This window comes from Pristiophorus japonicus, chromosome 12 (assembly GCF_044704955.1).
Source record: "Pristiophorus japonicus isolate sPriJap1 chromosome 12, sPriJap1.hap1, whole genome shotgun sequence".
Taxonomy (NCBI): Eukaryota; Metazoa; Chordata; class Chondrichthyes; family Pristiophoridae; genus Pristiophorus; species Pristiophorus japonicus.
Window position 1 is genome coordinate 13,535,312 of NC_091988.1, and position 25,142 is coordinate 13,560,453.

General features: G+C 45.6%; 1 protein-coding gene across 1 annotated transcript in view; it reads left to right on the forward strand.

Moving 5' to 3' along the window:
* The window catches only part of LOC139276689 (myoD family inhibitor-like), a 99,301-nt gene extending 75,900 nt beyond the window's left edge, over nucleotides 1-23,401 (forward strand). Inside the window, exons 3-4 of the mRNA XM_070894652.1 lie at nucleotides 19,974-20,219; nucleotides 22,951-23,401. Of these exons, the coding sequence (XP_070750753.1) occupies nucleotides 19,974-20,219; nucleotides 22,951-23,186 (482 nt within the window). The 3' untranslated portion in view covers nucleotides 23,187-23,401. The remainder of the gene's footprint in view (nucleotides 1-19,973; nucleotides 20,220-22,950) is intronic.
* The last annotated feature ends 1,741 nt before the right edge of the window (nucleotides 23,402-25,142 follow it).

The window sequence follows — 25,142 nt, forward strand, 5'->3', positions numbered from 1 at the left end:
GGCTTCCGAGGTATGGGAAATGGTCCACGTTGTTCAAGACCTTGTCGTGGATTTTGATAATCGGGGGGCAGTGCTGTCTGGTGGGGGCAGGTTGCTAGAGGACCTTTGTCTTACAGATGTTTAGAAGGCCATGTACAGGGGTTGGTGCTGTTCCCTGCATTTCTCTTATATCTGTTGCGTGGTGAAGATCATTTATATTGTGCCCCTTAATGGGCGGAATTCGCATTGCGACTCTGGGAGGAGTTCTTCAGCCACAGGAAGAAGGTGATTCAGGAGGATTTTTGCTATGACTTTCCCAGTGATCGAATGCAGGGAGATTCCTCTGTAGTTACCGCAGTCGGACTTGTCACCTTTCTTGAAGATGGTCACGATTACAGCATCTGAGATCTCCTGGCATGATCTCCTCCTTCCAGATAAGAGAGATGAGGTCATGGTTCCGCGCCAGTAGTGCTTCTCCACCATGTCTTAGTGCTTCGGCGGGAATTCTATCTGCTCCTGATGCCTTGTTGTTCTTCAGTTGTTGGATGGCCTTTTCAAGACTTGCCGGGCTGGGGTTGTGCTGAGATGGTGGCGGGTGACATGCTGTAGGATGGAGTCGAGGGCACTCACGTCGAAGACAGAGTCTCGGTTGAGGAGATCCTCGAAGTGCTCCTTCCAGCGGGCACTGACTGCCTCTCTGTCCTTGATGAGCACCTCTCCATTCTTGGCCAGTAGTGGGGTAGAGCCTTGGGTGCTTGGGCCGTAGGTGGTCTTGATTGTGGTCACGGATTTTCCGTTGACCCTTGGCCTTCAGACGTCTGTAGAGCTGCTTTCTTGCCCTCGAGTTGTGTTGCCTGCTTCCAGTCATATTAGCTCCTGGATCTACTGGTCATTCTCATCAAGTGAGTAACCTGACATGGCAGGCAGCATTTCTGATCTTCCTGGTGTTCCTCTGCTAGTCCAGTGCTAGTGGAGCATTGAATGCAGTCCCCATAGTGCAGATTTGAATGAAGATCCAACTCACTGCATCCTTTCTAGCAATGACTGTCCCATTTGCACAATCAATTGAGTTCTCTGTTAGTACTGCAATATGGGCGCTTCATTATTAAATGTTTAATTTTTGAGGTTAATTCACCTACAACGTGAATTTCTTCATTCAGTTTTGCAACGGCAAGAAAACAGGCAATAAATAAATGCTATACCACACTCCCGACATTACAGGCTATTGTCTTTTGCTGTTAAGACTAAAGCTGGATGCTATTTGATGCTAAAATTCCACATATTAAGGAAATTTTCTGTATTTTAACATAATTGATACAAAGGATAATTGGCTTGACTTCAGAACACTAACCAATTATCTTCCAGAAGTGTTTGTGAAGAAGCCTCTATGCTTTATGATTGCTGTGATAAGTCACTGACATGAGGGACTAGACTCCTAATTAGTGTGGCAGTCAAGGTTGATTGGGGCTGCAAATGGAAACAGCATGAATTGGTAAAAACATACATTGTGAAAAATGTGGTTCACAGCGGTCAAACTATTGGCATCCTTTTATTTCACAATTTCTTGTCCATACATGCTCTACTCTACAGCAAGAATTTTAAAAATGTTCAAGACATGTATTTTCAATAAAAACCAGTAGTCTATTGTACAGTCATTTGCGTTCTGGTTGCCCATTCTTCTTATAAACATACTGAACCAATTATGTTGATTTTTGAAAACCTTTAGTAAACATACAAGCTTGCCAACAAATATATTACTAGAGCTTTCTGTATTATTTGTAAGAAGCAGTATGGAATGTATGAATTACATGTGTTTTAACGTGAAATAATTTTTAACATATCTGAATTCAGAAATATGAGGTTTGTAGAGCACGGCACATTAAAATACATAATAGATTCGGCAAATGAGTAGAAACATAATGCATGCAGGAATCTGTCTAGACACTGTCTACCTCGCTAATTGTAGAAACTTGTGAAGCTTAGAAATAAACCAGTATCAGATTTATATACAAAAAAAACAAATCAATGAATCTCATTAAATTTTATAAGGCAATTGGACCCACAATTGAATTTTAAATGATGACTTAAAATGTGATTTCTTGAGGACTCCATAGCTTGAATATATTTACATTCATGCCCTTGTTTAAAATAAAATGGAATGATTCCCCTTCCCTCGAGAACCAGGAAATTAAGAAACAAATGATGGGGTGTATAAATATGGAGCGATTCTATCCAGTGGCTAATCTACAATCGTGATCTGATCCATTAGGGAGTAGCTCTCAAGTCCGTGGAAAATCATAGGCTGTAGCCCCCCACAATCTCCCAAGACATTCTCGCTGTGAGCGTTGCTTCCCACTGGGAGTGCCAGATTGTGGAATCATCCCTATAGAGAATACTATAGTAAATTATCCCTAAGTGCTGGGTAACCAGACATTTGGTTAAGATCCATAACACGGATCTGCACAACTTTCCCATTGAGCACGATTTGCCAGCAAACATTTTAGATTGGCCTAAAGTAACTTAGGAAAGGAACCATAGCTCATTTGAATATTGCAATAAATTTTAATTAAAGCCGAGTGCACTTAAGCCAAGATTGAGCTGGATACTAGCTTTGCTCACCCGGAGTGTGCCTAAAGGAAGTGGGGGAATCCCTAGCCTAATACCGCTCAGAGGAGGGAAAGCATCCGGGAAGGCACAGAACACCTCGAATCTCTTCGCCGGGAGCACACGGAAGCCAAGCACAAACAGCGGAAGGAGTGCACGACAACACAAGCACCCCACCCACCCATCCCTTCAACCACCGTCTGCCTCACCTGTGACAGAGACTATAGATCCCGCACGGGCCAGCCCACACTGCAATATGTGTGTGCACTAGGTCCGTGGACCAGGGGCACAGCCTCAAAATACGGGGGAGCAAATTTAAAACCGAGTTGAGAAGGAATTTCTTCTCCCAGAGGGTTGTGAATCTGTGGAATTCTCTGCCCAAGGAAGCAGTTGAGGCTAGCTCATTGAATGTATTCAAATCACAGATAGATTTTTAACCAATAAGGGAATTAAGGGTTATGGGGAGCGGGCGGGTAAGTGGAACTGAGTCCACGGCCAGATCAGCCATGATCTTGTTGAATGGCGGAGCAAGCTCGAGGGGCTAGATGGCCTACTCCTGTTCCTAATTCTTATGTTCTTATGTTCTTATGTGCAGCAGAGCAAGCCGCCAGTCGCCTTGGAAAGTCCTTGCCACTGGATCAAGACCTAGCTCTGTCAAGCCCGTGTGGTGGCTGGTGTGCAACAGCCACCACACGTTAAAAAAATCCACGCACAGGCATCTTCCACCCTTCAACATGTAGTTCAGGACCTGGAATATTAGGTCCTTCATCGAAACACCTGTGAACTCATCCTTTTTTGGCTTGGAAGCAGGTCATCCTCATTTCGAGGGACTGCCTATGATGATGATGAGATCCCACATTGGTCTCAGCAGTCACCTCCAAACTCATATTAGTGTGGAAGCAAGTCATCCTCGACTCCAGGGGACTGCCTAAGAAGACGAAGAACATAAACAATGGATCTCTAATAGGGTCCGAGACTTTCAGATCTTTGATTTGTTTCTCAGGTTTGTACTACATTTTTATTACAGGCCTCTATACAGGTTCAAATTGGATTTAGAACTGTCAGCAGCCTTTGGGAAGAAGTATGCAACGAAAATTAAAAAAAGTGAAGAGAGACCCACTGTGGAGGCATGACATGGAATCTGTGTGCAAATAATGGAGTAGCGCAACATTTGAATCTCCTACCATACCCTCAACCCCTGCCCGCCTTCCACACTCGATGGTTGTCACAGTGTATGTTTTGCTGCATGAACTAGGTGCCTGAAATGTTATTCTGTTTTGCATTCCTCAGAGCATAGCAGTGCAGCACACCTGGCAGGAGGTGGCAGTCGAGTTTAATGGTGTGTATGCTAGCAGAACCTGGGAATAGGTGCAGGAAAAAATGGTACACTTTAAGGAATATGGCAAGGCAAGACTATCCAACAGTACAATGTTTAAGATAACACAGGATTACATGGGATATACGACCCAGAAACAGGCCATTCGGCCCAACCAGTCCATGCCGGGTTTATGCTCCACTCGAGCCTCCTCCTGTCTTTCCTCATTTAAATCTATCAGCATAACCCTCTATTCTCTTCTCCCTCATATGCTTGTCCAACCTCCCCTTAAATGTATCTATACTATTCGCTTCAACCACTCCCTGTGGTAGCAAGTTCCACATTCTCACCACTCTTTCTTCTCCCAGAGGGTTGTGAATCTGTGGAATTCTCTGCCCAAGGAAGCAGTTGAGGCTAGCTCATTGAATGTATTCAAGTCACAGATAGATAGATTTTTAACCAATAAGGGAATTAAGGGTTACGGGGAGAGGGCGGGTAAGTGGAGCTGAGTCCACGGCCAGATCAGCCATGATCTTATTGAATGGCGGAGCAGACTCGAGGGGCTAGATGGCCTACTCCTGTTCCTAATTCTTATGTTCTTATGTTCTTATTCCCTGGAGTTTAGAAGGATGAGAGGGGATCTCATAGAAACATATCAAATTCTGATGGGACTGGACAGGTTAGATGGAGGAAGAAAGTTCCCGATGTTCGGGAAGTCCAGAACCAGGGGACACAGTCTAAGGATAAGGGGTAAGCCATTTAGGACTGAGATGAGGAGAAACGTCTTCACTCAGAGAGTTGTTAACCTGCGGAATTCCCTACCGCAGAGAGTTGTTGATGCCAGTTCATTGAATATATTCAAGAGGGAGTTAGATATGGCCCTTACGGCTAAAGGGATCAAGGGGTATAGATAGAAAGCAGGAAAGGGGTACTGAGGTGAATGATCAGCCATGATCTTATTGAATGGTGGTGAAGGCTCAAAGGGCCGAATGGCCTACTCCTGCACCTATTTTCTCTGATTCTATGATTCTTTGGGTAAAGAATTTTCTTCCGAATTCCTGATTGGATTTCTTGGTGACTATCTTATATGGATGGCCTCTAGTTAAGCTCTTCTCCACAATTGGAAACACTCTGTATCCACTCTATCAAAACCTTTCATAATTTTAAAAACCTCTATTAGGTCACGCCTCAGCCTTCTTTTTTCAATAGAAAAGAGACCCAGCCTGTTCATCCTTTCCTGATATGTATACCCTCGCATTTCTGGTATCATCCTTGTAAATCTTCTTTGCACCCTCTCCAGTGCCTCTATATCCTTTTTATAATATGGCGACCAGAACTGTACGCAGTACTCTAAATATGGTCTAACCAAGGTTCGATACAGGTTTAGCATAACTTCCCTACTTTTCAATTCTATGGGCCCAAGTTTCCACATGATTTGCGCCTGATTTTTAGGAGCAACTGGTGGAGAACGGACTATCTTAGAAATCGCAATTCTCCACATTTTATTTTCTGCAGTTCTAGTCAGGTAGAACAGTTCTACTTTGGAACAGAATTTTTTCTTCAAAAGGGGGCGTGTCCGGCCACTGACGCCTGATTTGAAAGTTTCCACAGTGAAAACGTACTCCAAACTAAAGTAGAATGGAGCAAGTGAAGATTTTTGTAGAACTGAAAAAACCTTGTCTACACATTAAAAAATCAGGTGCAGGTTACAAATTAGGCGTCCAGAACGAGGTGGGGGGAAGGGAAGTCATTAAATTCTACAATCAATCCTTATTTATACTTCGACAAATATTATACAAATAAATCCAACCTGAATAAACATTTAAAAGCAAAGAAAAGATTAAATAAACCATCTTCCTACCTGTGTGAAAGTGCTTCAGCCACGGAGAATTCTGCAGCAAGCCTCACAAAACGAGACAGCCGTTCCCGAAGGCAGGCGGGCGGGAGGGAGGGAACCGACCAAACGCGGGGGGGGGGGGGGGAGGGAGGGAACCAACCAAACGCGGGGGGGGGGGGGGAGGGAGGGAACCAACCAAACGCGGGGGGGGGGGGGGAGGGGGGGAACCGACCAAACGCGGGGGGGGGGGGGAGGGGGGGAACCGACCAAACGCGGGGGGGGGGGGGAGGGAGGGAACCGACCAAACGCGGGGGGGGGGGGGAGAGGGAGGGAACCGACCAAACGCGGGGGGGGGGGGGAGGGAGGGAACCGACCAAACGCGGGGGGGGGGGGGGGGGGAGGGAACCGACCAAACGCGGGGGGGGGGGAGGGAGGGAACCAACCAAACGCGGGGGGGGGGAGGGAGGGAACCAACCAAACGCGGGGGGGGGGGGGGAGGGAGGGAACCGACCGACCGACCGAACGTGGGGGGGGGGGGAGGAAGCCGTTCCAGACGGCGGGGAGGGAGGGAGGGAGGGAAGGAGACAGAAGGCTGCAGGAAGCCTCAGAAATTGAGGAGCCATTTCCCGACGGCAAAAGGGGGAGGTCGTCGGGAAACGGCTGCCTCAACTTTCTGAGGCTTCCTGCAGCCTTCTCACTGCTGATGTGCTGATGGCAATGTGCTTTTGTTAAAAAATGTTCAAAAACTAAACAGCTACAAAGAACTTCAAAAACTACACAAGTTCCAAGAGCTTCATCAAATTGTACCACTTAGTGGCATGCTGCATGGCCAGTTGCTGATACCTGGAATGGCTTACAAATTGAGCATATCTCTGTCTATGTGCATGTGCTCCTTAGATCGACAGCATCTGAAGACCACGGCCGGGATTTTAACCTTGGAGTCGGGTGCGTGCGGGCCAGGTAGTGGGTCAGGAACACGATGTTTTGCTCAGCATATGGTTCAATGCGTCTTTAATTTAATGGCTCCACTTAAAGAGGTCATGCGCCTTTTCTGACCCAATTAAATGGAGTGATTCTGATGACGTGATCGATGATCGCTTCCAGCGCCGATATTTAAAGCAGCCTGGCACACAACTCGTTTGAAGTATGGTAGAGAAGTGTGCAAGGTGAAATAGAAACATCAGAGTACTGTCCCAAACATTAAATAATGGATACTCAAAGGCAGAAGGCTGCACCCAGGTTTAGTGATGCATCGCTGCATGTTCTGTTGGAGGCAGTGAGAGCACGCAAAGAGATCCTGTTCCCGGCAGACAGGCACAGGAGACCTCCCATATAGACACCAAAAGGGCCTGGTTGAAGATAGCAGAGGAGGTCAGCAGTAGGGATATTGTCAGGAGGACCTGAATCCAGTGCAGAAAACGATTCACTGATCTCATGAGGTCAGGAAAGGTGAGTGCAAAACCACACTCAACTTCAGCCTGATGTGCCTATCACCACATCCCCATCACTCTACCTGCCCAAGCCTACTCCTGCACATCATTCCACACATACCCTCTCTCTCTCTCTCTATGTGCATACTCACGTCCCCATCCGACCAACCACCCCTTGACACTCAACCTCACCCTAATGCAATCAGAATAAGTAATACCGCAGAAGGCGGCCATTTGGCATTCTCAACCCACTCCCTCATAATCACCCGCTACAGATGTAACCCATCCGTTCCTGGCACCCATTCCATCACTCTCACTCAAAGTTCTCTCCTTTCCCTCCTTGCAGGAGAAAAGAACCCAGACCACATGGGAGAGGCGGGGAACCGGAGGTAGCCTTCCAGTATTCACTCAACTGACTGCAGCACAGGAGGGGGCCCTGGAGATATCGCGAGTTTCAGAGCTGCTGGCGTGGGAGACGGAGCGAGGGGGACAACCCAGCAACCTGGTGACAGAGTTACATCTCATACAGCCACATGCACACAGCAGTCACTCGTATAGTGGCTGATGTCAGCAGCCAGTGAATGTTCATCACAAGCATAATGCTAATGTTACCCATTCATAATATAACACTTCTAAATCATCTCTTTACTCTCCCGCAGGTCCGTCAAGTGCCCCCCCCCCCCACCCCCACTGTCTAGCCAGAGGAGAAAGACATCTCCTCAGAGGAAGCTCCAGCCCCTACGGGTGCCCATCATCAGACCCAAGCACAGCCAGGACCAGCGCAGATATGCGTACCTCGGTGGGTCCTGTGGGAGATAGAGTAGTGTTGTCGCCTGGTGTCTCAAGTGAGCAAGAGCAGATGGTGTTGACAAGGACAGCAGTGGAGACTCCTCGCTCGAGAGCGCAGGACACTCCAAGCTCTGCTGAGCTGCATACAGATGCTGAACCTCGGGGGCCATCGAGAAAGAGGGTGATCTTAGAGGGGCAGCAATAATTGCAGCGGGCTCTGGCAGCTTTTTCAGCCGCGATGTCTGCAAATGTTCAGAGAATGGAGGAGTCCATCTCCAACACGAGCACCAGCAGGCGATGGCGCTGATGTGCTTGTTCCATGGAAAGGTGGCCATCAACCAGCCACTCAACATGAGCACATGCTTGCTGAGGAAACAGATGGAACATGCTCATTGACCTCATCTCAAGGAGGGATATAAAAGTAGACTTTGGCCTTCATCGCCTCATTGATGTGCAGCAAACTGCTCCTTGCTAGCAGGGAAGTGCGGGTGGCCCGTGAGAGGGATGATGATGAGAGGGGACATGGAAGTGGGAGCTCAGCTCAAAGCGCTCACACTTCTCCCCAGTTGCCTCCCCCTCAGTCAGAGCCCCACATGCTTCCTCGGATCCCAATGGCTGCCCCTGCACAGTCGCAGGAGGAGCAGACTTTGGCGGGGCCCTCACAGGCTTCAAAACCCAGAGAACGTATACCAAAAGTGTCTAACCAGTCGCAGCAGGGAAGTGAGCAGCCCACCTGTACCTCTGCTGAAGCCACAGGGGTTACACCTCCTAGAAGCACTCAGAAAAAAAAAAAGACACAAAAGTAGATGCACAAGGATATGCACATGGGTGTATGAACAAATATTAGTGATAAGTTTCAGTTATTTTGATGACACAGATAAATGTATTTCTTTGCGCCACTTTCCGGTCTTGTCCAATTTTGTGTGCTAACTGGGAAGGGGCCTTGTCACTTGGAGTGAATGATGAGACATTACTTCACCTTGAGCAATGGGAGTTTGGATGAGCAGGATGGCTCGGTCATTGTAGGGATGCTTTATGGTGTTGTTGATGGTGGGGGAGACTTAATACAGCATGTGGACATGGGTGCATTGGAGCAAGTCAAGTAAATCGGGCCATGATGAGGCCATCCTGGGCCTCGGGGCAGCAATGTGCGCTGCCATCTCCACCTCAGGTTCCTCCTCCTCTTCTGAATGTTCTGTGTGCTCTGCGCCTTGCTCCTCCTGCAGCTCCGATCCTCACTGCTGCGTTATAGGATGATTCCAGAGACTCAGGCTGGTGCCTCCTGAAGGGCTCCTCCAGATCTGTCAAGGCATCTGAAGCGCATCTTCAGCACGTCTATTGCTTGCTCTATGACGCATCTGGTGGACATGTGGCTGCCATTAAAGCACATTTCGGCCTCATTGTTTGACCTCCTCAAGGGTGTCATGCGCCATGTCTTCGGTGCATCGCCCTTGTCTCCAAGCAGCCAGACCGTATGTCTGTTTGGAGGCGCGAAGAGCTGAGGGAGGGTGGACTGCTGCTGCAATGAAAGAGTCATAACAGCTGGCAGGGAATCTGGTGCACACATGTATGATAATGTTTTTTTGTGGTTGCAGAACGAGCTGCACATTGAGGGAGTGGAAGCCCTTGTGGTTCTCCTGGGTGATGTGGGGTTGAGTTGATGGCCACATGTGTGCAGTCGATGACGCCCTGCACTTGTGGGAAGCCAGACCAGAGCCGCAAAGGCCAGCCCCCGCTCAGTAACACTGGCTTCATCAGTGGCAATGTTGACATATTGGCTCACCTGTGGAACATGGCATCGGTCACCTGGGTAATTCATCTGCGGGCGGCCGACTGCGAGACACTGCAGATCCCTGGAAGGAGCCTGAGGCGAAGATGTTGAGGGCGGTGATGACTTTGACAGCCACTGGTAAGGATTGGTCACCAAGTCCCCTGGGCAGCAGGTCTTGTTCCAGCCAGCTACAAATGTCTGCCATGACCTGGTGCGATAGCCTGAGCCTTCTGAAGCACTGCTGCTCAATCATATCCAGGAAGCTCATCCTCTGCCTGTATACCCTGCGTTGGGGTATCGCCTCCGGCACAGTGCAGCCCTGTAGTGCCCCCTCCTGTGGAGCATCAGCTCGTTGAGCAAAAGGCTGCTGTTGTGGTTGCTGCTGCAGGTGAGGCTCATTTTGATCCGATTCTGAGGTCCAAGGTGAGACAGTATAAGCGGCACCCACACTGATCTAGCAGATGGCAGGTAAAGTGGAGGTCAGGGGGCCGAGATTGCCCCCCCTGTCCTGTTTGGGGTGGATAATTCGAATGAACTGGCGAATTACCGCCAGTACTGATGGGGCAGGGGATAGAGGGAAATTGCACTCTTTTGCCGGAAAAAATCAAAGGGACGGTGTTGGGGGTGGCAGAGGGACGGAAGCGAGTCGGGAGCGGGGCGGACGAACGGCGGTGTCATTGGCACCGTGGCGAGCATGTCAGCGCGACACTGATGGCGTCAGCACGACGCGGACGTGCTACATCACGCTGACGTGTAGCAACATTCCTGCTCCTCACTTAAAGGGGAGGGATGCTGCGAGGTCTCCTTGGTGCCCACCGGGCCATCAGGCTGGGCTCCGGCCGAGCCAGCAGCCCGGCACTCGAAGAGGGGCTGCCGGGCTGCCTGTTGGCGGCCCGGCCGGACCCATGGCCGCCGTTGTTGGCGGACTACAATAGTCGGCCGACAATTAAAGTAAAATGGCGGTCGCGGCGGTGCGCCCTCCCCCTTTAAGGGCGGACGAGCCGTCCAGCCACTGGCAGCTTCCCGCCGCGCGAAGCTGTCGGGGGCACCGACCGACGGCAACCACGCTCCCGCGGGGCAATTTCCCTCGCGGGGCGGACGGGGTCGGCACGTGACCGACAGCGCGTCGGAGCGTCGGGTCGGACTAAAACACAATTCCGGCCTGGGGGCAATTCCGGATGGGCCGTACCATCCCCCTGTCCCTGGTCGGAAAGGCCTTGCCACTCTGTTGGAGGCGGTAACGGGCCTTAAAGAATGGGGGAATTTTCCCCCCACCCCGAGGACCAATCCCTCAATGATCTGATCCTGAGTAACAATGTGGTGAGAGTGGCTTCCAAGGTTTCAGAAATGACCTGCAAACTGCTGACACCTAAATCTGTAAGCCAGAGCCTTTCCATGAGGCAGGTAATGAGGTGTAATGTGGGAGTATTTATCTGCTTCTCCCAGCTTTCGATAAATGGACTCGCCAAGGGCCATTGAGTTTCCGCCTTCCATTCACAGGCGAATCCCGTGTTCCTGCAGTAAAAGTCAAAAGTTCCTGTTAAAAACCCCCTAAAGGGTCTCTCAACAAGCAGTTCATTACTTGAATGATGTCGTCTTTTGCCGATCAGGTCCATGTTGCGCCTTCAAAGCCACCCGAGTTAGATGGCGGCGGGTCCCTGACACGCTGGCAAATGCGGGGATTTTTACCCAACCCAAAACCCGCGCAGTCGGCAATGGGAAAATTCCAGCCCGTGTCTCAGCTTGCAAAACAAAATGGCACACAATGTGAAGAAACGAACCCAAACTACAGGATGACCAGAAATGACCAGCAGTTGTTCTCCTTTCAGTAAGTCGCTGGTCATCCTTGCAGCATCCATCCAGCATTGAAGCACTGACCACACTCGATCAGCTCCACTGGGCAGGCCACATCGTCCGCATGCCAGACACGAGACTCCAAAACCAAGCGCTCTACTCAGAACTCCTTCGCGGTAAACGAGCCAAAGGTGGGCAGAGAAAACGTTACAAGGACACTCTCAAAGCTTCCCTGATAGAGTGCAACATCCTCACTGACACCTGGGAGTCCCTGGCCAAAGACCGCCCTCAGTGGAGGAAGTGCATCCGGGAGAGCGCTGAGCACCTCGAGTCTCGTCGCCGAGAGCATGCAGAAACCAAGCGCAGGCAGCGGAAGGAGCGTGCGGCAAACCTGTCCCACCCTCCCCTTTCCTCAACGACTATCTGTCCCACCTGTGACAGAGACTGTGGTTTTCATATTGGACTGTTCAGTCACCTAAGGACTCATTTTAAGAGTGGAAGCAAGTCTTCCTCGATTCCGAGGGACTGCCTACGATGATGATGATGCTGGTCATCCTTGCCTATTCGATCATTGAGGGAAGATGAAGCTCAGGGCTAATACCATCCTGGCCTTGTTGTGTACAGTCTCCCTTTTTACTCAAACATACGCAAACATTCAAGCCTAAGCATTGCACGCAAGGTTTAATCCCATGCTTGCAGGGAGTATGGATCGTAGAATCCTCACTACAATGTTGTAGCTCTGTCTGCAGCCTGTGCTACCTTCCAGCACTGCTTCCCCACTCGGATCACAGAATGACCTCACAATATGAGCTTTGTTTAAAGGTGTCTCTTGTATTTGATCCTTTTCTATCCTTGTAGACCTGGACGAGAAACTGGCCAGCACGGTCAATGGCCCCAGAGCAAGTTCAAATATCCCAGGCCTTACGCTGATGGTTTATCGCCATCTCGGCCCCCTACTGTCCAATTCCTGCCCGCAGTTAAAATCAGGGCTTGAGTATTAACGGCAAAAAGCTGCCAGTTATTCATATTATTAAATGTTCTTGTTGTATGCTAGTAATGGTATGTGCACTGGACAGCTCAATACTTTTTTCATTGTTTTTCCTTACGTTTTTAGTGAATTTCACATCGATTTTTAGTAGTAAATAAAATGTTGGAAATGGAAGTTTTCAAATGTCGAAATATCAAAAGCTCTATAATGTCAACAGGCATGTATGCTTAACAAGTCAGAGTTCAGTTTCACTTACACAGAAGTATAGTGATGAGATGTAAAAATGGGTTAGAAATAGGAAGAAAGTGGAAAGAGAGCTTTTAATATTTATTAAGCATTTAAAAACTCACTCATCTTTATCAATAACAGAAAAGCAATATGCCAAGTCAATGTGTAAGAATGCAACAGTCTACAAAGGTAAAACATTTTTCCACGAGGTTTTATTGAAATTGCTGCAAACCGTATCTCTAGTAAGAAGAGCAAAAATGTAATTCTGTTATAAGAAATAATAATAAACTGTTGCGGGACATAAAATTTTCAGAGGCTTCTCAGTGCAGTCTGTGACCAGGAATTGTACAATTTAGTTAGTAGTTGTTTGCCGTATGAAATAAATATCCTGACGTATTGAGAGTCACAGCTTCAACGTGTGTTGAAATGGTGTTGGCTGCATTCTTGCGTTTCCCTGTGTCTAGGAATACACTGGGAATTACAGGAAGTCCCCTAAGGTATAAACTAAGACCATTTACGATAATTGTGCCTATTCTTTGCATTTCTTAAAGTGAGCTTTAATGATTTGATGTAATTCTTGCCTGCAGAAGCTTATAGGTGTCATTTATTCTGGTGAGACAGATAATGAAACCTTTCGGCTGAATTTTCATACTTTATGTGCTGGTGATGAATCATACCTATTTTGTCAACACAATTTTTAAATGATAAAATATAATACAATGATACTTTACATCTTAAAATTAAGAAGCAACAAAAAGCTGACATGACCATGTTTAAGTAGTGTTTTGTCTATTTTGTGGAACTTTTGGAGTATGCCCGCTTTCAATATTTCACCACAAACCTCAACTAATGTCATTCACCGCATGCAGTTAGGATATTAACATTAAAGACAAACATGTACATCTTAATGTAACATTAGATAGCTTTTTAAATTTACTGTTTGGAATTGTGTCCAAACATAAAATAGTGACGGTTTAGAAGTGACTGTCTCACATTCACCGCAGTCCCGTAATTTATTAAGCAAAGCATTCATTTCATGCATTTGCTAATGAGCTATTACCGATGGTCTGCCACTCTCTGTATAGCTAATTCTGTATGCATATGAAATCACACATATAAGTTCAACACACACTTGAGTGAGTATGATTGATGTCATTTAAAAAAATAGGTTTTGGCCTGACCTTTATGTATTAAGATGAAAATATGATTGCATAAATGGCATCAAGGTTAAAAAACATTATTCTGCTTCATTCAGCATGCTTTACACAATGTAGGAGTTAGGCCTAGCTTGATTAGTTTTGGAGAAATTACATGATTTAACATTCATAAACAAATGGGGCCTTGAATTCAGTCATGGGGGATACTGCGCATGGTCGCCTGCTCCCTTCTTCTGTGCAAGATTCAACATCGACTCCAGTGTGTCAGTGCAGCCTTTGTCCACCTGAGGAAAAGAGTGTTTGAAGACCAGCCCCTCAAAACTGTCTACAGGGCTGTAGTAATACCCGCCCTCCTGTATAGCTCAGAAACATGGACCATTTACAGTAGACACCTCAAGCCGCTGGAGAAATACCACCAATGATCTCTCCACAAGATCCTATAAATCCCCTGGGAGGACAGATGCACCAACGTTAGCGTCCTCTACCAGGCCAACATCCCCAGCATTGAAGCACTGACCACACTTGATCAGCTCCGCTGGGCAGGCCACAGAGTTCGCATGCCAGACACGAGACTCCCAAAGCAAGCGCTCTACTCGGAACTCTTTCACGGCAAACGAGCCAAAGGTGGGCAGAGGAAACATTACAAGGACACTCTCAAAGCCTCCCTGATAAAGTGCAACATCCCCACCGACACCTGGGAGTCCCTGACCAAAGACCGCCCTAAGTGGAGGAAGTGCATCCGGGAGGGCGCTGAGCATCTCGAGTCTCGCCGCCGTGAGCATGCAGAAATCAAGCGCAGGCAGCGGAAAGAGCGTGCGGCAAATCTGTCCCACCCACCCTTACTCTCAACGACTATCTGTCCCACCTGTGACAGGTACTGTGGTTCTCAAATTTGACTGTTCAGCCATCTAAGAACTCATTTTAAGAGTGGAAGCAAGTCTTCCTTGATTCCGAGAGACCGCCTCTGATGATGATGATGGTGACTTCCAGCCTCTGTGCAGTAGCGTTGCTTTGTTTTCCCCAAGAAGCACATTTGGTTCTCTGCTGCCAACATTGCATTTTGTGGGATCAGATTGGACCACTTCTTCAATCTTACACCAGTTTATATGTCAGATTAGAAACTTCTTCACAGCTTTTGGGGTAGAAATTCGTCTGCGTCTGTGGATCGCCCGCCCGTTACACGCAGCACCTGATATTCAGTTTCATTGCAGTCAATACCACCCGTTTTACGCACCATCTGAGATGTATCTCTTCCCCTTTGTGTATTGGGAAGATTTTGCCCATCAGACTGCCAACTGCACAAACCACGTTCGTAATCTGCCACAATCATTTTTTTTTTAAAACTACGTGTAGATCATCCGTCAACCTTCTAAATTCAGGGGAATACCAGCCAAGTTTGTGCAGCCATTTCTCATAATTTAAGCCTTTTGCATCCTGGTATCATTCCAGCTAATATGCCTGCACTATTCCTGTTTGAATCATCCAATCGTGGTCTGTGATACAACGAAGTCACCAAAGACGATGGAAATAATAGAGCAGATGTTACCAATTTCCAGGTGCTCCTAACAAACATTCACACCATATGGGGATAGAATTTCCTTCTGGTTATGCTTTGCATAAAGCTGGTTTCAAAGTGAGAGGGCACATTAGCAGGACTGACGTAATGCTCCTCTGGCCAGCCCCTCAGATGTGGCCAGGGGTCAGGAACTACGCCTCAACGTGATGGGGACAACGGGAAAGGAATGATGAGTAAACCAAATGCTAGCAATTAAGTTTTTTTCCCACAAAACAGAGAGTGCTGTAAAAGGTGCAGACAGGCCCAGAAAGTCAGAAATGTTGGAGCAACAGTTAGAATACATTTTGTTTAAATCAAGTAAAATGACCCACTGATGTGGGGAAGTGCAGCCTGTACTTTATTTTGCATCAAAGATAAGTTGTATTGGTAGAACTAAGTGAATCGAATGACAGCTGTCACTCTATCTTCATTCACCGTGCAATAACGCAGCTCAATAATTCAGATCCGCCTCACCTCACCGACTGTTTCCTCAGTCTATCACATGTGCACGAGACATGAATATCCAGTTTTACACCCAGTTTACATTGCAAGTAGATAATCATCATAGGCGGTCCCTCGAAACGAGGATGACTTGCTTCCACGCCAAAGAAAGGATGAGTTCACAGGTATTTCAATGAAGGAGCCGAACTACATGTTGAAGGGTGGAAGATGCCTGTGCGTGGATTTTTTTAACGTGGGGTGGCCGTTGCACACCAGCCACCACACGGGCTTGACAGAGCGAGGTCTTGGTCCAGTGACAAGTAGAGATAGGGCAGTGTAAGTCAACTTCCATAAAAATTCAGAAGTTCATACTGCTTATGAGAGTAACTGATGCTACTGAAACAAAGACGATATTCGATGACAGACCTGTATTTCTAACAGGGGTCAACCATCCCAGTCCAGACCCCACATCTCGGGCCTTACTCTGGGGTCTCTTCAACATCTCTTCCCCACCCACCCCCCCACTCCCCTTTCAGGACAAACAGCAGCTTCCGTGTAGCTGCTCAAGGATAGAGTATGCATTGGCCCGGAGACTGGAATTGTGTCTCCTTTCCTTGAATTTGCAGTTTTCTCTATGTGTTTCCACCAATTCCCCTAATTCCTGGATTGGTACAAAAAATATGAATAACTGGAACAAAATGCATTCACCATTTTACTTAGCTATGGGCATTTTTGAATTAAGTCCCACGTTTTCTGTATGTTTTTTACTCCTTTCTTTGCCTAGCATCACTGCAGCTGAGAGGATGGGTGCACAACCTTGTTCAGAATGCCAACAACACTTCGTACAGCTGCTAGCTCCTTCCCCACAGCAAAGTTCCCCTTTTACTGCCGATGCAGTTTGGGTCACTTTTGGGGTTTGAAAAATGATTTTGCCTCCCTATCTGCCTTCTCAACTTGCCTTGGCACCTTCAAGGATTTGTGAGTTATGCACCCATACCCAAGTCTCTCTGCTCATGCAACCCCTCAAAATAGTACCATTTTGATTATAGAGCCACTTTGTTGTTTCTTCCAAAGTGCATCACTACGCACTTATCTGCATTAAATTGCATTTGCCATGTGTCTGCCCATTTCACCAGTCTGTCTATGCCCTCCTGAATCCACTACTATCCTGCTCAATGTTTGCTACATTGCCAAGTTCTGTATCAGTCACAAACTTCAAAATTGTACAACCAAGTCCTGGTAATTTAATCATAACAAGAAAAGCAATGGTCCAACTACTGACCCCTGGGGTTCACCATTGCATAATTAGCTCCAGGCAGAAAACCATCCATTCTCCACTACTCCCTGCCTCCCATCCCTTAGCCAATTACATACCCAAGCTACCACCATCCCTTTCATAAATCTGTTCAGTGCTACTTTATAAAATGCCTTTTGAAAGTCCATACATACAACATTACTTCATTACCTTCATCAATCCTCTCTCTTACTTCATCAAATAACTCAACCAAGTTAGTCAGACACAATTTGTTTGAACAAGTCGGAGCTGGCTGTCCCTTATTAGCTCTCATCACCGAGAGCATGCAGAAGACAAACGCAGGCAGCGGAAAGAGCGTGCGGCAAACCCGTCCCACCCTCAACGACTGTCTGTCCCACCTGTGACAGGGACTGTGGCTCTCGTACTGGACTGTTCAGCCACCTAAGGACTCGTTTTAAGAGTGGAAGCAAGTCTTCCTCGATTCCGAGGGACTGCCTATGATGATGATGATGATGATTAGCCCATGCTTCTCCAAGTGAGAATTAATGTTGTCCTTGACAATGGTCTCTGGTAGTTTTCCCGCCACTTTAGACTAATTGGCTTGTAGTTACCAGTTTTATGCTGCGCCCCTATTTTTGAATGTATCCGATTTCACTGTACCATCCCCAAGACAATCACAGTAGCTCTTTTTATCCACCATACCTCCACTATGTGACCATAGTTGTTTCTAAGGCTTAGTTGGGATTTTATTACCATTAACCAGCACAGACACAATGGGCCGAATGGGCACCTTCTGTGCTGTAAATTTTTCTGATTTCTATGAAAGTGATTTTTTTTGAATGTGGATATACAGGAAAATGGTGATTTATCTTAATGTCCATTCTGTGTATTTTTTGAATGGTTACAACAGAAATTTTGTAAACTTATTGCAATCTCATAATTTAAGCCAAAGCTTTGCATCCTATTGAATTACCTGTTATTGGAGAATGTTTCTAATTATACTGTTTTCTTTGCATGGTATAATTTGATAACCTGCACTTAACTCAAGCAGTTATCATTTTGTTGCAAAAGAGGTGGGAATTTCACTTGCCATTAGTTTTTTCCATTGCAAAGTAGAGAATGACCATCAGTGTGGAACAGTACCCGTCTATCCCCCTATCGAGTGTGCGGTTTTACAACACTATCGGCCGAATTTTCAGCTTTTCGGGGTTTTCCAGCGAAAACAGTAGCGATAGGCCAAAATTAACGTTTATGCTGCGCTACCGTTTTTAGGCCGAACTTTCGGCCTTTACGTCAAAGGAGGCATTGCACGACTATTCGTGGTGAAAACCGCAAGTTTCGGCAGGTTTTAGTCCATGGTCGGGGGTGCTGTGCCTTGGGAGGGGGGAAAATCAAATTTTAAAAATCCAAACAACATTCCGAAAACATTTACAAGACCCTTATCTATCGAATCACTGAAAAAGAAATAAAAAAAGAAAAATTTAACGTACTTTTTTTGCAGGGTTTTCATTCCTTCGTTGCTGGCAGAACTGCACCGACAGGTTTGACCTGTCGCTATTCTGGGCGCGGCGTACGGGTCGGGAGAGAGCCGAAAGTACGGCATCGTTGCACATCGGCGCACCTCTCCCCGGCGGTACTTGGAAGCGCCGCCGCAAACTGGTACCCGGAGATCCTGCCCAGGCTTTGCGACGGGGCTTTCGCCGCGAAGGGTCAAATCACGGCGAAAACCCGGTCGCAAACCTGCTGAAAATCCGTCCCTGTGCCTAAAAAGGCAATATGGTCACTGAATTTGCAGTCGGAGCCTTCCCGTGGGGAAATGCCTCTGACTGCAAATAAAATACCCACTGTTATGTATTAATGCTTGGGGATCACCAGACACCAGAGGGCGCCGCGGTCGGAGGTCATCGGTCTGTACGCAGGTGGCACGTGTGCTTGGTCACCTGTGTATAAGCTGGGTGTCTTTGTCACGCTGGCACTCTTGGGCTGGAATAAAGATGGTTCAGGTTGCATCTGAGTGAGTTTACAGTAACCAGACTCTTGAGTCATTACACCCACATACTGGGAGCTATGGAGATTTGTGGTCCTGGGGCTCTCTGGGTACACGTGGGAAGAGGTCAACGTATCCCAGGGGCACTGACGGTTCGCGAGCGCTCCTGTGATCAGATGGGCCAGCCCAAGGAATGACAGAAGTGAATCCCCATTCACACGTGTGGGGATTTCACATGTATGGAAACCCCATAAGTATGAATGGGAATACTTCAAAAAATACATCTACACTTCAAATAAATAAATTAAAAAACATTATATATTTAAAATGAATTAAAGTGGCATTTAATTAAATATTTACAACAAAAATGTAATTTTTTGAAAAATAAATTTACATGTTTTAAACCGGCTAAAAATAAATTTACCTTATTTCACAGGTTTTTAAATGTATAAATTATTGACAACATTTAGTTTTTCTGTTTTTTAAAACTATTACGCTGGTAAAAGCTGGAGTAAGAATTTCATGGGCATTCGCTGGGCAGACATTGGGCAAATAGCCCAACTCTCTGCCAGTGAATGCCCCTATGCCCCTTTCCCGGGGATGCATTAGATCTTGGCAAGATCACAAGTTCCGGGTTTTAGCGAATACGCAGCACATGCCTGGAACTTGTGGGCACGTGCACACCTCATACGCACCCGTAGAGGCCGCAAATGATGGCACATTCGAACAACTGACACTCTTCTGTACTAGGCGTCAAGCATATGTCTTCCTGTTTAGTTTTGCTTGTCATTTGATTTGTGATGTTTCAGCAGATACAGTAGTTATTTTTCTGTATTGTTCTAGGTCATACCTTCCCTTCATCAAATGTTCAACCTTCAGATGATGGAACATGCAAAATGATTAGTACTGTAACAGAATGCAGAAATGATGCCATAGTGTTTTCAGGATGCTCACCGCCACCTTCTAAAGAAATGGCAACTGATGGAACGTGGATGGGTTCAACTCCATCACTATGCTCCATGGACAGTAAGAAAAGTAAATTTGGTTGTCAATCAGCAAGCTCACAAATTCATAACAAACACACTGAAGGTAGGTTTATTGATTACTAAAATGTTAAAATCAGGACAGCGTAAAATTAAAAGATTACATCCAAGTTAAACAGAAAGTTCGAGAAGTCTTAGCTTGCAGCGCTCCAGGTAGAGATATCTTAGCTTATCAATATACCAAATATTATGGCCTGAGAATTCCTGGGGGACCGCTCCAGTGGTATAGGTGCAGCGGAGCATGACCCTAGCCCCAGGCCAGAGACCCCAGCTGGGCCAAAGTCAGTTACATACCTGGGATGGGCTGGAGCACCTGTCTGGGCCATCAACGGTCTCTGGCCTGACCTAATCTGAAGGCAGAGGACTGCTTTGACATTCTCTCCAAAGTCCCTCAACTGGGACAAAGAAAAGAAATTATGGTATTTTCGACTCTGGCTTATGGTATGGCTACTCTGATGCTAAAGAAGATAACCTTATGCTGGAACTGAATGCCTTCATCTGGTAAACGTTTGGAACCTTCAGAAGGCTTCAAAGGGACTCAAACTCGGCCTTAACTGGGCTGAGTTCGGCTGAGGCCTTTCAAAGCCATAAAAAGTGGAATTCTAGCAACGCCTCGGAAATTCATCCAACATGGCCTCTTAACATGGACAATCATGCAGAAGATTTATCTTTCCCCCACTGGCCAAAATCTAAATGTCTGGTCTAAATGAGGCAGAATCCAAAAGCCATCCATTTCCCGCCACTCCCCCTCCCCCCCTCCCCCCCAACAGGATGGAAATCAGACTCATGCCCTTGTTCTAAATTAACTTAAACTATAGTAATAAATATATATATTTATAAACTATAGTAGTAAATGAGATCATTATTCACAAGATGCATTCAGATGAAGCCGGCCCTTCAGCCCATTTGATCTTATATTTCTGAAATAACAACCCTCCTCTCCCAAGGTCATTGCCTGCTGGCTGGGCTGTGGTTCCAGGGACCCTAATCACTCCTCAGCACCTTACCCAAGTGGCTGTTATTCGTGTATGAGCTCGGACAGTGAGCATTGGCAAGCTGCTCAAACATGGCAGACACCAACCCGAGCCTGGTATTGCTTACACCTGACGTCCAGACGTGTCTTTCCGCTAAGGGCCACTGAATGTTGATTAGGAGTGAAAACTGTGACGGCTTTTGCACTTCCCAGCCCATGGGTGTAAAGTAGGAATCCTTCGGGTCTCTGTGGCCTTTACGACTCAGCTGCTCACTGGCTAAACTCACTGAGACATTGAGAGAAAAGCTCAATCAGATTTTATGAGTTCACTAATTCTGCGCCACTAACCACAGATGTTTTTCCCCATGCCCCTACATCATCCCAAAAAGTAAAATAGTCTTCTAAATGAACCAGAACTACTGCATCAATTGGGATGGAACAACAACAAAAAATGTGTATTATCTAAATTGTGTTCCCTTAAGTGCTAGCTTATCGGTTCTGGCCATTTGCAATCTGCACAATTATTCAAATCTTGCTACAATGTTGTAAATAGACATGTAAATTATATTGCATTGCTGGATGCCCTCTGAAATACAACTGAGTTCTTCTGACTTGCTTATTGTATCTTTGGGAAGTGAATGTACAAGATGAGTAATAGCTGTTATTGATAATACAGAATGTCATGCGGTGCTAACTTTGCACTAGCCTTAATGCTGCAGTAGGTATTTTCAGAAAAAGGCCTCAGCTAATGGGATGACCCTTAAATTTGTGATTGAAAATTTGTATTTGAAGTCATTGTCCAAATTCTATCCCCTCCCTATCAAATTAGCAAAATATTGGATTTTTCAGTCGAAAATCAAAATAGTTAGGCATTTAATATTATTTCATATTTAACTTTATTTACATTTTATTGCCATTTTGTGTTGCTACCTAAGTTGCTTCTATTACATGTTTAAATACACTTTCTAGGTAGTCTTTGATGTTTCCACCATTCTTATTTCATAACCACTAACTATACCCTGTCTCTTTATCATCCCATCTTTCTTATCAGATGGATGTGCGTCTCTCATTCTGGCCTGTCTGTTCTGCCAGTTTTACGATTTTCTGCTCATGCTGCCTCACACATGTGCAAATCTATGGACCTGGACATGTGGTTATCGTTGTCATAAATATAATTCTGATGTGAGCCATAGCAACCATGATTGTAACTGCAAGTGTGAGTTTGACTGTGGTATATTTGACTCCTGTCAGGAAACCAGTGAGTGTTTGGAACTAGCTTTAGAAATTTCTGAAGTTTGCTATCACTAAGCTCCCTTAGGGATATGAAGGGAATATTACAGTAAAGCTAATAATCATAGTGTGGCTACATAATTACACAGACTCGCTCTCTCTGAGTGAGTAAAGGCCGGGCCATTATTGTGAATATATACTTGCATTTAATCATCATCATCATAGGCAGCCCCTCGAAACGAGGATGACTTGCTTCCACACCAAAAAGGGATGAGTTCACAGGTGTTTCAATGAAGGACCTGATAGTCCAGATCCCGAACTACATCCTGAAGGGTGGAAGAAGCCTGTGCGTGGATTTTTTTAACGTGGGGTGACCGTTGCACACAAGCCACCACTGCATTCAATCACTGCAGAATTCGGACATTATTTTCTGAAAATATCCACAGTAAACCTATAGTGCAGCTCTAGTTATAGAGCTAAGTGTCATAAGTTGTCTGTCTATATTATATAATAAAATCTTTATAATGTTAGATCACTTTTTTCCCCCTTTTACTTCCCTTATATGGTTAAGAAGACTGCTGTGTCCATTGCCTACTAGCCTGCCTGTTTTGTGAAATGCTGTTCCTGTGCAAATCCATCTCTGATGATGCATCATGTGGTGGATTCAATGCGTGCAGTTGCTGTTGTGAAGATGTTGGAAACTGCAGTCTGCCTTGCTGTACGGACTGTGAGGATCTGGAGGAAAGTTGTGTAAATTCCGATTGCATGGGGATCTGTTCTGAGTGCTGTGGCCTTTGTTTTCCATCATGACCACCAAGGGACAAACCTTTGACCTCTGTCCTTAGTCAAGGCCCTGGACTTTGAGTTTTTGTAGCATACTTATGGAAAAAGAGAAAACAATACTTTGACGTGTATGAAAGGAAAGTAAATTGCAAACACAAATCTCTCATAACTTTAACATGGTTTAACAGTAAACCAATGCCTTCTGCACAATATTAGTATATGCCTTAATCTAATGTGCATTATTTCTGCCTTGGTTTGTAAAGTCTCAATATTTCAGATATTTAATGAAGGTACCAAAGAAGTTAACAAATCAAAGTATTAATATTTGAGCACTGAATTTAAATGCAATTTTCAAAGATACATTCTACTTAAAACTACTTAATAGAATATTTGAAAATTATTGATTATATTGTAGCACGAGACTTGTAATGTAGAGTTTTCAAAGGCACTACTCATATGCACAATCATACTTTATCAATGTATAAGTATTCGAGACCTTTGTAAGGAGTTATTCTCATGTTATGCATCTTTTTTCTGTTATTATTATCAACTGTATAAATAAATAAAAAGATATGCATGATAGTATTCATTTTATTGGTTCTTACTGGAATATTTAGCACTACTTTGTTATCTGATTGTTTCAGTATGATCTCTTACATTCATTGATAGACTAATATATTGATTACTTGCACCATATTACAGTTTGGACAAAATATATATATATATACTTATATACTTTATCCTTTACAATTGAATTTTGAATGATAATTGTACAATATTAAAGAACATGCAAGAGTCTCTCTTGGTTCTTAAAAGCATTTATAAAGTGCAGTGAATCCATCTTTCAACTGAGATTTTAAACCGAGGTCCCGTCTGTCCTCGAAGATGGATGTAAAATATCCCTTGGCACTATTCGAAGAGCAGGGGAGTTGTACTGGTGTCCTGGTCAACATTCATCCCCCAATCAACACCACTAAAAACCTTTCAATTAGTTATTTATGGGACCTTGCTGTGTGCAAATTAACTGCTGCATTTCTCTGTATTACAACAGTGACTACACTTCAAAAAGTACGTAACTGGCTGTGCAGCACTTTGAGATGTCCGAAGGGCATGAAACATGATAAATGCAAGTTCTTTCTTTCCATTTTTTTTCTTTTTCTTTCTCCCATTGCTTCTATAGAATTTAACTGCTGAGGTGGTCAAAGCTATGATTATTGTGCTTAAATCTGAGAGAGCAGCTGAACCCAATCCCATTTATCCCAGAATGCTGAAGAAAATGGGAATGTTATATGTGAGCCATTGACTCTCTGCAGTTATATGCCTGTGAGTTTGACACCGAGACCTCGAGTCGAGGTTGCAGAGAAAGGGAGGTGTGAGGACTTGAAGGGATACAGATCAAGAAAGGAACTTGAGGGTACTTCTTAATTACTCATTAGAGGTACACAGGCAGTGTGACACGGCTATAAGAAAAGCAAATAGGGATTTAGGTTGTATAGATAGGCCCATTGAATACAAAACAAATTTAGGCTATATCAGAATTTGGCATATTAATACTGTATATTGTATCCACTTTTGGTCCGTGCACATGGTGATGAATATTGAGGCCCTGGAGTAGTTGCAGAGGAGGGTGACCAGAATCTCGTCTTCCTCTTTCGTATGGTAGTAACAAAGCAAATCAAACATTAATATCCAAGTTGGATATCCAGGCCAAAGCTTCTGGTGTAACAGTGTGGATATCTTGTAGGCTGCCTGCAAATTCCCTCTGAGGGCAGTGCACGATGATGTGCTCCAGGGTCTGATTAGGAGTCCAGTCACATCATGGGGATGCTTTAATCTTCCACCTATGGAGAAGGTGGCAGCATCGACCGTGAGGATTTGAGTATAGGAGCAGGGAGGTCTTGCTGCAGTTGCACAGGGCCTTGGTGAGACCACACTGTTGAGTATTGTGTGCAGCTTCGGTCTCCTAATCTGAGGAAGGACATT